General features: G+C 37.3%; 2 protein-coding genes across 5 annotated transcripts in view; one reads left to right on the top strand and one right to left on the bottom strand.

Moving 5' to 3' along the window:
• The window catches only part of foxo1a (forkhead box O1 a), a 36,594-nt gene extending 29,846 nt beyond the window's left edge, over positions 1 to 6,748 (bottom strand). For 2 of the 3 annotated variants that reach the window (XM_026282807.1, XM_026282808.1), the window contains exon 1: positions 5,900 to 6,748. In XM_026282807.1, the coding sequence (XP_026138592.1) occupies positions 5,900 to 6,451 (552 nt within the window). In that variant the 5' untranslated portion in view covers positions 6,452 to 6,748. The remainder of the gene's footprint in view (positions 1 to 5,899) is intronic. The other variant, XM_026282806.1, reaches the window with a different exon arrangement.
• Positions 6,749 to 7,275: 527 nt separating this feature from the next.
• slc25a15a (solute carrier family 25 member 15a) lies at positions 7,276 to 15,389 on the top strand. Of its 2 annotated transcripts, none has more exons than XM_026282810.1 (7): positions 7,276 to 7,720; positions 8,229 to 8,312; positions 8,532 to 8,790; positions 12,482 to 12,622; positions 13,262 to 13,437; positions 13,622 to 13,780; positions 15,051 to 15,389. In XM_026282810.1, exons 2-7 carry the CDS (start codon positions 8,258 to 8,260, stop codon positions 15,170 to 15,172), a joined length of 912 nt encoding a protein of 303 aa, XP_026138595.1. In that variant the 5' UTR covers positions 7,276 to 7,720; positions 8,229 to 8,257; the 3' UTR covers positions 15,173 to 15,389. The 2 variants fall into 2 exon arrangements, with proteins under 2 accessions (XP_026138595.1, XP_026138594.1); XM_026282809.1 differs by having other exon boundaries at positions 7,278 to 7,841.
• The last annotated feature ends 483 nt before the right edge of the window (positions 15,390 to 15,872 follow it).

Here is a 15,872-nt window from a genome sequence, read left to right as displayed (position 1 = left end):
AGGTTAAAAGAGGTTTATTGCAAGACTAAAGGCCTGGGATGGAATGTGCTCTGAAATTACATGTCCACCGGCCCTTTTATGTGAGTTTTTTTGGTTCTACATTTAGAAATGCAGGTCACATTAGTGCACAAGAGAGGCAGAGCCACCCTGTCTCGCTCACTCTCCACTAAAGGAGTTCCACTGACTAACAAGTGGCACCAGACTTTGGCCTGAAGCTCTCGGATTCCAGTAAACGTTTCATTATGCAATCTTTAATGAGTGTCGCCTTATCTGAACTCAGGCGAAAGCGCGTGTTAAGGAGCCAGAGCCTGAGTGGTTGACTGGCTTTGGCCTAGCCCAGCTTTCACGGTTAAAAAATAACAGCCATAGACCCAGTTTATGCAGAGTCATATTTGATTAAGTGTAGTGACCCATGCGTAAGCACAAGCGACAGCCGGAAGAGAGGCTGTTGCCAGGATGCGAGACGAGGGAAGGGGTGAGAACTGAGGGGAGGTCAGGGCTTTTGGATGAATGCAAGTATCCTTCATACTAAAGTACAAGGGCTGACTGCACTGTCCCAGCAGGAGCTTCACAAGCAAAACACAGATTTCCTTCAGCCAAAATATGTGGTTCTTGGAATGATATTACATCTAATGTTCTCAGCTCTTCAAGGAATTAATTGCTCTTTCTCGCAGTAATAGAGCAGAACACAATGTGAGCATCACAGGGAGCAGTTTTTCAGAACCCAACTAGTGTCCTCAATGAAAAAAGTATCTTTAAAATGGGATTAATAAATAAATATTCAATATTTAAGTGATTGCATAATATGCAATGTAAATATTTATTTATGACTCATTTATGTGTTTATGCACTAAATATTAATTGATTATTAAATAAACATTGTTTTAATATACAATGCACATTTTTGTTTAGAAATAGTTTTTAACCTTCAATATTTTTAAATTCTAAGTATAATATTATAAAATGTATATTAATTAATTAATAAAGTATTATTATTATTATTATTATTATTATATTATGGTTACTTTTATATCATAACTGCATTACATTCATATTCCAATCTTATCATGACATGACATCCACAAAATACCTTGTACATATTTCTAGGACATTTACATATTATAGCACATTTCGTGCACAATGGTAATTCAAAGTGCTTTACATAAAAGAAAGTAAAATAATCATGAACAAAAATAAAACAAGCAATTTTAAAACTTTTAAAATGATTAAAACATTTAAAAACAGTTAGAAAATGATTTTACATAAAATAAAATAAAATAAAATAAAACAGTGAGAATATAGTGCAATCAGTTCGGACATTGCACAGTGCTCATTCAATAAATGCACAGCTAAAAAGATGCGTTTTGAGTCTAGATTTAAATGTGACTAGTGTTTTAGCACATCTGATCTCTTCTGGAAGCTGATTCCAACTACGGGTGGCATAGTAACTAAAGGCGGACTCCCCTTGTTTTGTGTGAACCCTTGGTATTACTTGATCCTAGTGATCTGAGTGCTCTGTTCTAATACAAACTGTTTTCCTAGATGGCTGAAGTGAATGTACCTGAACTAAGGTCTATGTTTTGAAAACGGTTTTCAAAAAGTGTCAGTTGATTGGAGGATGGGTTATCACAGGGGCAAAGTGTGACGTACCACAGGACAGGAAAATCGATTGCGGACATCAAAGAGCGCTCAAGTGATTGGCGACAGAGACCTGCATCAAACATTTACACTGCGAGAGTGACGTATGTTTCATAGATATAGCAAGAGCAGGAACAACACAGAACAGATCAAACCGAACCGTCTGAGCATGTTTGTTTAGAAACACTCAGAGACCTCATATCACGTGTTAACTTTCGAAACCAACACATGTTAGTGCAACTAAAGTTTACCACTCTTCAGACAGTTATACTCTCACGGCACAAAACAAGAGCCGCTCTGGAGAAAGCATCAGACTCATATGCTTTGTCATAGCTTGAGTAAACTCAAACTAGACTGAACCTGTGGATTAGTGATTATGTGTATGGTAATCCATAACAGATGAGTAAAAAAGATGAAATAAATAAATAAAACAACAATAACCTGGTTCAAAATCTGTTGAAATGTGTTCAACAAATGTCCCTTGATGGTAAATGACGTGCTATGGACGTTCTCTGCGGAGAAGAGATGAGATATCATGTCAAGTTGCTCAGAGATGGCTGACTCACCAGGTTCCATTTCCTATTAGTAATTTGCCATTCACTAAAATCTAGAAGGAAAATTCTCTAAACAATACGTCTAAATGCGACAATGTTCTCTGTAGATATCACAACAGTTATTACAGTCAGAATTATAAAAAGTATGTATGATGACAAATATTTTATTTAATTGTATTTATTATTATTTAACAAATTGAATGTATTCATATTCATATGACAAATATTGTATACATTATTATTTAAAAACAAATAATGTATCCTTATTGTTATATATATGAAATGTACAATGTTGTATATTATTTAGATTTTATTTATTCATTTCAGCATATATATATATATATATATAAAATGAAAAATAGAGATCATATTATAACACACACATATAATTATAAGCTACCTGTCATGCTTCCTTTTTATCATAAAATAATTCTCTGAATAAATAGTTTTTTTATTATTATATATTAAATTAAAGTATATTATGGCAAGAATACAACCAGAAAAACAATATTAAATCAAATGTCAATCAATGTTAAATGATAAATTAAAAACATTGATTTAACCAAAGCTAAAGAGTCAGTAAATGTAAGCTTTATCTCAACTGATCACTGAGGAATGTGCATTTAGCATCTGGTATTCACTTTTCCTTTGAACGGTTTTCTGTTTCCCTTCACTAAACAACCAACGTCACCATTCAACTAATGCGCAGTTAGTCTTTTAGCACATCTGTTAGAATGTAAATTTCACAGTTCGTGGACATCTTGTTACAAAAATCAGTGTGCTAGCGTAACTAGTTTTCAGTGGATTGTGGGAACGGGATAAAATGTGTACGGTAACCTGGCTTCAAGAATTCACCCTTTGAAGGTGTGACATTAAACTGTGTGTTACTTTGTCAAAAAGAGTTACTTTATCCCCTGCCTGGACTGAAGCCCAGACTGCAGCAATACAGAGCTCTTTTCTGCTTCACAAACTGACAATTTAGCCAGATGACTCAGCACTGAAGGTTGATTGGGGGGTGTTTGGGCTGTCAAAGATTCAATTCTCTTGTCACGATCAGAGCGTGCTAGGAGCAGCGCTGATAGATTTCTCCCCCTCTCATCCTTGCTTTTTTCTCTGTCTGACTACCAGCTCTCTGGAGAAAACAAAGCTGGCAAAAAGTGTCTTCCCCAAGAGAACTGACTGCCTGGAGAAAGATGCCTGCCAACATGTTACAGCTTACAGTTTAAGTTACAAGTTACATTCTTCATCAAAATTTTGGATAAAAAATTCATATGGATGTAAAAGAGAAAGTTGTCCACAAATTTTAATAAATATTTTTGATTTCACAGTCATGCAATACGACAAATCAACCATGCAGTCTCTTATTTAATGAAAAAAATTAAGTCTTATTGTCAATGTATTATTATTATATGTAAAAATTTTCATTTAGATATTTTATAATATAATAATTTATTAAATTTTTTTAAAGATTATACTATTACGACTGACAATAATAACAATAATAGTAATAACAATAATAATATCGTATATACATAATAGCCTTTTGCAAACAAAGCAATTAAATTATATATTTGTCTGGTTGTTAAAACAATTAAAGACTGATGATTTTCAAACTTAGCCTCTCCTTCCTTTCAGCATATTGGTTTGGAGTGACAGAAGCTGTGCCCCCGAGGGACCCTTTAACTGATCATTACCAGCGCCACATTGTTTATGAGATCAGAATAAAATTGAACAGTTCCTGCGGGAAATTTCCTGTGGTTCTCAAAAACATTGCCCTATTATGAGTCACACGTACTGAGCAACCAATCACAGCACAGATCATATCAGTTTTACTACCACAAAACAAACACACACATGATTTGACATTGGGTTTATCAGATGTGCTTCCGATAAGAGTGGGAAAGGCGCTGAGAGCTGCCCGTGCTACTAAGAATTATGTGTCATCAGAGGTAAGAGAGGTTAAATGCACCCGTTTCCAAATGCATTCAGTCATCAGTTCGTATACGGCTCTCCAACGGACGCACAAAAGCATAACAATTGTGGAATGCTGGCACACAGACACACAATAAATCAGAGGGTGGAGCGGATCTTTCCTTACATGTGTAAACTGCCATGCTTGCATACTTGGCAAACATCAGAAGGGTATTGACAGTTAATCCCGCGGATATTAATAGCGTGCGGTGTGATGATGCACTACACCTAACAACACAACTTTAGATCCACTTAGTGAGGTTTCCATGGATATAAAATCACTGTTTTCCTGTTTCTCCGGTTGCCAGGGTGGTTCAGGCATACCGGTGGTACAACAACGTGTCACCAGAACTGCTTTATCTTGTGCTAGTGTTTGACGTCTTGATCTTCATGACACATAAACATGACCAAAGCTCAGTCTTATGGATCTGGGTCACACTTATGTTGAACTCTTCTTTGAATATACAAAAAACCTCAACCTCTAGTCTGTGTGGTGTCTTTCATGACCTCAAAACTTTATTTAACCCATATAAACGTTTTTTTTATTATTATTATTATTATTATGCTTATTCAGTTAATTAAATCAATTAGTATAACATTTGTTTCCTATAACGGAATTTCTCTTTTTGGAAAAATGAAAATAAGGTGAAAACCTGATTCTCTTGATTAGGGAGGATGCGATAAATTCATCCGGGTCCGTTGAAAAAATAACTATTTTAGTTATGAGGTGATGATTTTGTATGAATTTGTACAATGTGATTTGTAAGAAAATGTAGTAAAAAAAAAAAAAAAAAAGAAACCTGAATTTAACCATAAGTGGGCAGATTGTATGAAAAAGTACTACTGAGGTTTCATAAAATTAATAATAGCCATCAATTTGCCAAAAATAGCTAAAATGTTATGAATTTTGATGAGGTTTGTTGGATGAATGCAGCCTTTTCTCAGTGCTAGTCTAAGTCTGTATCTGGGCCTTGAAGGTCTTGTATTGGTTTAGGGTTTCTTGTTTTAGTCCTGACCTCAAGCTGTGGTCACATTTACCATTGTTATGCAAATGTTGCAGGTGAAATACAGTGTCATATGCTAGTCATATGAATTCACTGTGCGCTTGGTATAAAAGTGATATCTGCCTGAGCTGTGCTTCAGGCTTCACTACATTATTGACAATAGACAAACTGTCTTTTACCCCATAATGGTCTGGTTTTCCAGGTTTTTGTCTTGTCCTAACTTCAACTCCAACAGGTTCCACCTTGAAATGTGGAAAGGTCCTATAAGTCTTTGCTGTCAGCAGGCACCTATAAAACACTTGTTACTCGGGAACTGTCATGTGACATGGGTCAGCACTTGAACTATTGACTGCAGTGCACCACCTTCCCATGGCCTGCGTGTAACGAGAGGCAATCATCGGTCCTACACGACAATGAATGCAGACTATTGACAATCCCATGACAATCCTAAAACAATAAGTGAAGGATGCATAATAATCAGCCCCTAAACTAAGTAATTGGGTCACGCGGGACAACAAGAATCTATACCAACTAAGCAAAACCCAAAAGTTCGCATGACGAGGGGGCGTTCATATGTTTTTGTTTTCATAACAGCTGGATGGGAGCGCATCTGAGGGGGAACCATGGTAACCAAGACGCGTTTATAGAAGTTGAACTGTTTGGCGAAAAACCCCAAAAAACACGAGGTGCAACCGACTGACGCACGAGTACAGAACAAAACTGAAAACATACCTTCCAACCAGCGGAGCTGTTACTATCCCCCTTGTCCTTAAAGTAAGGGACGCTTTTCACCATCCAGTCGTAGATCTGAGACAAGGTGAGCCGTTTTTCGGGGGTGCTCTCGATGGCTTTGGTAATCAGGTCCGCGTATGACATATTTCCCCAGGCGTTGCGTCTGGACGAGCTGCTCTTGCGCTGAGCGGCTGCCGCGGCTGCGGCGGCGGCTGCCACCGGAGAGGAGAGCACAGGCACCTGTTGCTGGTGGCTCGGGATTTGTTGCTGGTGGATGCAGTTCTCCTGGCACTGAAAATCGCCGCACAGCATGAGGGGCTTCTGATCAGGGTAGTCCTCATTCTCTTCCAGCAAACTGAGGTTGTTGATAAAGTCCGTGTTGCTGGAGGGCTCCTGCTTGACGGACGGAGCCGGGGACGATGTGTTGGAGTCGGCGGCGGCGGGGTTGGGGAACTCCGGACGCGGCAGCGGCCAAGTACAGGAGCGGGGTCTGGAGAGCGGCTCGAAGTCCGGGTCGATGTCGACCATCTGGTTTTGGGCTGCTTCAGCCATGGTACCAGCAATACTGTTTGTGTCTTAAAATGTCACATATGACAGTCAAAATAAAATATGACGCGAAACGCGAAAGAACAAACGGAAAGAAAATGCAGTTACTTTAAACTGACTTGGTTACATTGGAAGCGTCAAAACGTGGCTAGAGCGGCATCAGATTTGTGTTGTTTTAAAGTTTAGTAATCCAGTCCAGTCCAGTAATATGCGATAGTCCTGTTGCTGTAGCTTGTTCAATGTCTGTATACCAAAACTGTAAGTGCGCTTACTGGAACTCACTATCATATGTCACCTGACTCCGCCCAATTACATGATTGACAAGTGCCGAGAGCCAATAACAGGCGCGCGTTTGAAAGCGAAACAAGCAGCGTTTTTTGTCCTTTAAAAACTAGTAAACAAACTTTCACGGAGTTTGGATGTTATGAAAACCATCTCTATTTTGACCGAATGGCTTCTAGCTTCATTGTATTGCTTGTTCATACACATACGCACATAGTTCTGTTTGTTTAATTATGTTGTTACAAAATGGTACTAAACTGAAAGAGAGAGAGAGAAAGAGAGAGAGATAGATAGAGAGAAATAGAAACAGCATCGACGCTTAACTTTCCAACCAAGGTGTTTTCGTTGACCACAGCGGTTATAACGAATTATTTTATTTATTATTATCGGTCCTTTTTTAGGAATATAATTAGTGCTAAAATTAAAGGATCAAATAAAGATGGAACAGATTTTTTTTTTTTAGCTTTTCTTGAAGATTGCTCAGGACTCGGATTGAGGTCATTCCACCAGGAGATAACATTTAATTATAAGTCTGTGAAAGCGATTTTGTGCATCTTTGGGATGGCACAATAAAGCGACATTCACTTGCAGAACGCAAGCTTCTAGAGGGCACATTAGTCTGAAGTAATGATAAGTAAAGTAAATGATAAGTAAAGATAAGATATATATCTTATCTGTACATCTTTTGGATGCTTAGATAACTGTTACTATACTCTAGGCTATTCTGCCATCTAGTGCTTAAAATACATAAGTGTCCCTGGTATTTGTTATGCTCGAATATCGCGTTTGATGAAGTGACCTTGTGTGTCAATCCTTATGTTGAGTCAACAACTTCTGCAGGATATGACAGCAACACGACCGCCTTCTCTTATTACCAATGCACATGGTTCCAGGAAGACCCCACATGACGAGCCTTACACACCCGTGTCCTGCGTGTGTGGCATGTACACACCTGTGGAGCTGATCGAGGAAGTGCGAGTGTTAGTACTTCAGGTGTGTTTTTCGCCAGTATTAAGGAGTACTTCTTACACAGGACGGGTTGTAACGAGGCTATTCAACCAAGCACATTATTGGATATAGTCTGAAGGCAGTCAGTTATCCATAAGGAGGGACGGTGAGTGTGAGAATACCTGCTCTCTGCGGTCATGAAGAACATATGACATTGCAGTAGATGAGTTTAAAGTTACTAAGACATTCTGTTCTTGGCATGTGAATGTTGGCACATGAGGTGGTTAAGTCGGTCAGTGTTGGGCTCAGTGGGTCTCTTTAACCCTCATGGGGGATTCCCTCTAAATCTGATTTAAAGATTAAGGCTATAAATAAAGAGCTCACACTTCAGATATAAATAATACCATGTTCTTACTTACAGACTAAACTTATGTTCTGTGGACTTTTTTTTTTTTTTTTTTTTTTTTTGTGATACGCATTTTTTGATGTGATCAGGACAGTACTTCTTAATCTGGGTGAATCTGAGTAAAATCTGTTGTCCTCTATTTTACAGGAAGTGATGCAATATTGAAGAAGTTAACTATGGCTCCACATCCTGTCACTCAGGCCATTATTGATCTGTCAGCTGGAGCATGTGGTAACAGACTTTTACAGACTATTATTAATTTCCTTTGTCTACGTTAACTACTGTAATATATGGGGGGTTAAACACCATGTACTCTATTTTCCACCTGCCTGATTTGCACACATTTTGCATTATGATGGGAATTTTGTTACAGTAAGAAACAAGAAAGATTGGTTATTTAAAAACATACAGGCATTTTCGGCACTGTTTCCTCTCTTCTGTCTTTTTAAGGTGGGATTGCATGTGTGCTAAGTGGGCAGCCCTTTGATACAGCCAAGGTGAAGATGCAGACTTTCCCCAGCTTGTACAGAGGCTTTGTCCACTGCTTTGTCTCAGTCTATAAACAGGTTGGACTGCGAGGGCTCTATCAGGGCACCACACCTGCCCTCATTGCCAACATTGCTGAAAACGCTGTGCTCTTCATGAGCTACGGCTTCTGCCAGAATGTTGTCCGCTTTGTCTCAGGACTGGACCAATCCGCAGAACTCAGGTGAGGTACCATTACAGTAACGTGCTACAAATAAGACATACGATTGTCCTATTGAACATTAAACTCGAAAGCACAAAAACTATGAAAATCTATCATAAAAATGAATTACCAAGAAGACAGCATCATAAGTATAGAGCAGCTAAGCCTTTGGGACTCAAAGGCCCCCAAATTATAAGTAAAATGTACAAATTGAAAATGTTATGTTGCCTTATCAAATAACAAATAAATTATATATAAATATAATAACTGTGGTATACTGTATATACACTATATGGACAAAATAATTGGGACACACCTTGTAATTAGCTATTGAATTAAAGTGTTTCAAAACACATTGCCACTGGTGTGCACCTAGACACAGTCTGCATTAACAAACTTGTGCGAAAAAAAAAAATTCTGAAGAATAGTATGAATTGGATGCCACTTTTTAAAAGTGGAAGTGTAGAGGAACAGCAGAAACTTAGCCATGAAGCGGAAGACCATGTAAAGTCACAGAGCAGGGTTTACCGAGTGCTGAGGCAAATGGTGCATAAAGGTCAGCAATGCTCTACTGATTCCATAGCTGAAGAGGTCCAAATCTCCACTGGCATTAATATCAGCACACAGGCTGTGCAGCGGGAGCTTTCATGGATTGAGTCTCTATGGCCAAACAGCTACATGCAAGCCTCATCACCTGGAGTAACACGCTACCACTGGATTCGGGAGCAGTGGAAACATGTTCTGTGACAATAACGCTTCTCTGTTTGCCGGATTCAGGAGAATGTCACCTGATTGCATTGTGCCAACTGGAAAGTTTGATTAAGGATGGAGAGTGGTATGTGACTGTTTTTTTGGGCTAGGCTCCTTACTTCAAGTGTAACCTTAATGCCTTACTCTACTAAGACATTTTGGAGAATGCTGTGTTTTCAAATTTGTGGGAATAGCTGGGGGAGGGCCCTTTTCTCTTACAGCATGATTGTGCCCCAGTGCACAAAGTAAGGCCCATTAAGTCATGGTCAGATGAGTTCAGTGTAAAACCCTGACCTCAACCCCATTGAATATGTTTGGAATGAACTGGAACAGAGATTGCTAGACAGCCTTCTCATCCAACATCAAAGCCTGACCCCACAAATGATCTGCTAGATGAACAGACAAAACTGACCACAGAAACACTCCAAAACCATGAACAAAGGTTTTGGCATTAAAGAGACTCATCTATTACTGAGTAGCATTTTCATGTAACATTGTATTTACATGGGATATGATTGTACATTAACATTAATGGAAAACAAAATTATATTAACACAATACCATATCCTAAAAACATTTTGGTCCTTATTTCTTAGTGCTTGTCCACATGCTGGATAAACTGTAAAGATACAGTATGACACAGAATCATGCTCTTTAAACACATGGGCTGTTAATATTATGTACTGTATTTGGTGTGTAATTCCGATGTGCTTATGTTTCACTAGTCCACTCAATATGCATGATGCAATTCAATCCCCGAGGACAGATGCTATGTCATGTGACCCACGGCCTGCGTGTTCAGAGCACCTTTTTTTATTGGGTAAACATTAGATGTTTATAGTCAATACAAGGGTTACAGTTTCTTTCATGTCACATCTTAAAATACTGTGTAAAACATAATATTAATGTAGCCCAATAATGAGATCAAATGGCAATACTATGGTACTTTAAAAAAGCTAGCATGGCATTCACCATGGGATATTTATGAACCATGATATTTTATAAAAGGTATTTAAAAAAATATGTTAACTTTTTGTCGGTCATGACTGTTTTGGTTTCTGTTCAGAGAACTGAAGTTTGTTCCTATTGTTTCTGATGACCTTCTCATGTCCTTTTGAGTTATCCTGTGTATTTATACCCCTAAGTGATTGTGAATCATTGTCTTTGTGTTATTGCAAAGCTGTTTCACTGATGTGTACCTTTTGGATTATTCCTCATCCTGAATTGCCTTCTTGTTTAAAGAAAGAGCTGCACTTAAAGGCACAATATGTAAGATATTTCAGTGTTATATATTTTGCTAACTTGTGTACTTACAGTATCGCAAATGTTTCAAAGAATGTTTAAATCGAGACTCATAAGCAATTTTAACTAGGGACACAGACTGTGTCCATAGTGTCATTGTGTCACCTGTCAGTGACGTCATAATGCCTCGATTTCTGGCTTTGTTTTGCAGAAAACATGGAAACACCAAATACACTTCAATATTTTGTGCATTTTAATAGACCAATGACGACCGCACAGAGTAGTATTATAACAGAACTTTCAAATGTATCTAGTATCTAAAACAGCTTTTTCCACCTGCATACACACGACTGGAAGGAGCGGAGGCGGTCAACTGTGGCATAATAAAAGCTCTGCTGCTTTCGAGCCTTGTGTCGCACTCATTCAGCGTCCTCGTTTCACTTCGACGGCTTTCAGCCTCACCCTGCTTCTACAACGCTACTACATTAATAAATCGTTAGCTCATCCATGAATATGATTTAGGAGTCCCGTTGGATTGTATCGGGTGTGGGGATGACAACTCCCATGATTCCACACTCAGTCACAGCGTCATCAAACTATACCTTTGTTTATTTTGAATACGCGCTCTTTAGTGGCAAAAAATTACATATTGTGCCTTTAAATCCTTGTCTCAACAGTTAAACGAATCTCCATTCACTGTTGATGAGGTGGATGAGGATCACAATCACTGGCTCCCCAGACACTGGATTTTCTCCCTGAGCCCCTCCCAGCCATTAATCGCACCTGCCATGGACCCCAGGACAACACCATGCCCTACACAGACCCTAGCCTGTGGCCACGGCCACCATGGGCCCTCAGTTTAGTCTGTTTCTAGAGCCAGCGCCTTTCACCCAGTCCATCCCAGAGCCAGCACCTGCCACCCAATCTATCCAGGAGCCAGAGCTTATTGACCTACTGGGTTTAAGTCCCACCCCTAAAGCACTTCCTCCTCTGCTGGCCCCACCCAGCTCTATTGACTCACCGGTTCTGTCCATTTTTATTAATTTTATGACCCTTCTTTTTCCACTGCCCTGCATCATAGCCTTGATGGTTTTGTCCTGGGCCACTGGTCATCCTTCTTTGACTCTGCCATGGTCCTCTTTCTTCTCCGGCTCTTCTCAGCTAGCTCCACCAGTACAATCACAGTCTCCTGATCCACCACAGTCTTTGAGTTGTGGAATCTGAAAAGACCCAACCCTCAGGCCCAGACACCTCCACCTTGGGCTTCCAATTCCCCGGCTCTTTCATGGTCACCGATCCCTAAATCTCCACTGTGGATTTCCATTCCTCTGGCTCTTCCAGGTGTTTGGTGAGGGGGATACTGTCATGTCCACTTTGATTTCTGTTGAAGAACTTAATTCCTGTACTTCTATTGTGAACAAAAATGTGTGAAAAAAGTGTGACCACTAATTTATAATGGTCATAATTAAGTTATTAATCCTCTTAATTTTACAAATCAGTGTTAAATGAAAAAAAAATTCCCAGAAAATGTAAAAATGTAGTAATGTTTTTTGTTTGGTGTTACTATTGACTCAGAAATGGTGTTATATCTTGATTCATATGCAGTGATTCATATCACATTTGATTGTGAAATGATACATGAACTATAATAACAGTGTCAGTGTGCACTCTCCTGAAGTTCAGCAGTGTGTGTGATTATTAGATGTATTGTGTGTTTCAGTGATGTTCAGAAGGCCTGCTCAGGCTCTGTTGCTTCTATCTTCTCCTCTTTGGCTTTATGCCCCACTGAACTGGTTAAATGTCGGCTGCAGGCCATGCATGAAATGGAGGCATCCGGCAAGATCGCCAGTGGACAGAAAAGGTATGGTTATGTTTTTTTGTTTTTTTATATATATATATTTGTTATTCAAGTTATATTTGTTATATATATATATATATATATATATATATATATATATATATATATATATATATATATATATATATAATTAAAGCACCACATTTTGATTTGTGTAACATAAACAAGACAATTGAAATAATGTCATAATTAAAAAAATAAAAGATCAAATTGCTTTTTAAATTAGACTTATTTTTCTCATGCCAGCATTTTTTTATGCACAGGTTTTGACAGGCCTTGAGAATTCCCTGAATACCTGTTTTTACCCGTCATCATTTACTTACCCTCATGTGGTTACCAAATGTGTTTGCATTTTTTCCTGTGGGATTCAGAAGACAAAATAGCCCACTGAAACCTTTCTCAAACTTTTTATTTAGTTAGATGTTTGTTGTTCCATATACAGTTGAGGAATTATATGAATGTGTGTAAATTATGACAGAATATTCATTTTTGGGCAAGTTCAACTGAGCTAATGTTGGATGAAGCCATCTACAGTTCCTAAGTTCAGAGTGCCTATAATGCCATTGAACTCGGACGAGTTCGGTGTGAAATCATAATCCTCCAGTAGTTTGGATCTTGCTGAAATTCCTTTGTCTCTTTCAGCACGGTGTGGTCTGTTGTGAAAAATGTGTTACGGACAAACGGACCTCTGGGTTTCTATCAGGGTCTCACCACCACTATAGTCCGTGAGATACCTGGATACTTCTGTTTCTTTGGAGGATATGAACTCAGCCGCTCAATGTTTGCCCAACACATGGGAAGAGACAAAGAGCACATAGGTCAGTCCATGAGAAGGCCACTTAAAAACCTAAATTCTGGCACAATATATTAATGTCATTGCAAATTATGTTTTTTGACGAATTTCCAAGCTGCTTTTTCATTAACTTCATTCTTCTGTGGTACAGAACAGCTTGGATGATTCTTCCAACAGGAAATTCCCCTCTGTATCCATGTTTCTGACAGGTGTTGTGCCCTTGATGTTCAGTGGTGGTTTTGGCGGTGCCTGTCTGTGGTTGGTTGTGTACCCCATAGACTGTGTGAAGTCTCGCATCCAGGTTCTGTCTTTAGCAGGGAAACAGGAAGGCTTCCTCAAGACTCTTATGGGGATTTTACGAAATGAGGGTGAGATTTCAGGATTTAACTTTGTTTCAAAACCTGTGCAACACTGTATGTAATATTTTATCCGTCTTGGTGATTGATAAATTCTCAACACAGGAAACTCAACCTATTGTTCAAATATAGTTTACTGTTACCTAGGCTAATACATTATACTTTGATACGCCAAAAACTGCACGGGGACAATAATATTGAGAAAACAATAATTTTTTGCAAATATCTTTTAAGTATCAAATGAAAAATACATTATGAAATGCATTTTTAATCAGAGGCTTAATGCCCATACAAACCGAGGGGCATGTGCCTCCTCAGGTTTCTGAGGACTTTGAATGCAACTTTCAAAAGACAAACAATTAATATTTTTACATTTGACAATTGAGTTCCTTGATCATTGCATGTTTAAAATTAATACAGGAAAATAATATATATATCTCTCCTGAAAATGACCCATCCTCCTGTATATAATACATAAAGCTTAATTCATAATATATATATATATATATATAAATTATTGATTTCTTTTTTAAGGTGTGATTAATGGTGTAAGCAAATCTGTTCATTTTCACCATCTGGTGGTGATTTCATGAATTACTTTCGCCATTTTTTTATTTATTTATTTATTTTTTTACATATGTTTACATACGAAACAGAAAAAAACTCTATAAATAATGCAGCATTTCTCTGTAAAAAAAAAAAAATAAATTAAATAATAATAATTTCTGTAGTGTTTGGTTAATGATATACTTCAAATGAAAGCCAAAGTTTTTAATCTTACAGATATTGTTAGTAAGTTTAAAGAGTTGCATAAAATAAAACGTGAAAAAAAGGTTTTTTCTTAGAGCACTGCAATACAAAATTAATCATTTTGTTTGATCATTTTGGTGTCCTCATGTAGTACTATGCTGATACACTTGATATCTGAATGTTAAAATTAAATGTTAATAGTAATTAAATAATTAAATGGGAATGTAAGCCCATGCATGTTAAATAATTAGGTAAAATGTATTTTTTATTATATATATATATATATATATATATATATATATATATATATATATATATATATATATATATACACATACATACATATATATAGCAGAAAATTGTTCAGGCACAGTAGACTTTATTAGAGTAAAGCATACTGTGCCTGAAACAGACAAAGCTGATCATTTAAGACCTTTTAAATTATCAACATGATCAACACTTTGCTATAAAACCTCTTGTACAAAATCTATTGCATTGTCTGACAGTTTATATTCTGCCATCTTGTTTGCAGGAGTGGCACCACTGTATTCCGGTTTGACCCCTACTATGATCCGAACATTTCCTGCAAATGGAGCTCTCTTTTTAGCCTATGAAGTCAGTCGCAAGATAATGATGCAACAGTTTGAACACTGAGTCCAGTCTTTTTAATGCCATATTTGGTTGCTTTTAAAACATCCTTAATGATGTCTTGGTATACACATATCTGAACAACTTTAAAGGCTAAAAAGGCCTGTGTTTGACAGATGTGTGAACAAACAATACTGTATTTTATTTTTTTGGTGTTTTATAAAATGCACTCCTTATGTTGCAACCTCTTGGACTTTACACAAATACAACCACTTTACAAACACTTAAGCTGCACTGTCATTTTCATTTAAACATGATCAAATATTAAAGAATTAAAACAGTTTATTTAGAAATTAAATATTAATTTATTAAGAGTTTTATCAAATATTTGGAATTATTTACAGAGTAGTACTATCAATATTAAATTAATATTTATATTGTATTAATGAAAGAACTACAACTATTACCATGTTAATTTAAGAATATTTTTTATATTTGTTTATGAACACATTTATTCATTTATATTATTGTATTTGTTTTTATTTATTTTTCTATTATTAGTTATTTATTTTTAGTTTGGAACTCCATAGAACAAAGCTCCTTTCCATACAATGGCAGTTCACACTGACCAAACTGATTAACTTTCAAAGGGACAAAAACATATTACAAACATTTAAAAAGTTATAGAATTTGCTTTAATATAAACTGTCATTATGTCCATATTTACAACATAATCACTCCCGTCTGGTGAGTTCACAAACTTCTG

Source organism: Carassius auratus, chromosome 15 (assembly GCF_003368295.1).
Source record: "Carassius auratus strain Wakin chromosome 15, ASM336829v1, whole genome shotgun sequence".
NCBI lineage: Eukaryota > Metazoa > Chordata > Actinopteri > Cypriniformes > Cyprinidae > Carassius > Carassius auratus.
Note: the sequence above shows the minus strand (reverse complement) of the source record. Positions and strands in the feature narration are given on the sequence as shown.

What these genes read in the sequence shown, in the direction of transcription:
- slc25a15a (XM_026282810.1), top strand. Translation starts at nt 8,258, where the DNA reads ATGGCTCCACATCCTGTCACTCAGGCCATTATTGATCTGTCAGCTGGA. An exon ending in ATCGCCAGTGGACAGAAAAG is followed by an intron (nt 12,623 to 13,261) that starts GTATGGTTATGT and finishes TGTCTCTTTCAG; the next exon opens with CACGGTGTGGTCTGTTGTGA. An exon ending in GGGGATTTTACGAAATGAGG is followed by an intron (nt 13,781 to 15,050) that starts GTGAGATTTCAG and finishes TCTTGTTTGCAG; the next exon opens with GAGTGGCACCACTGTATTCC.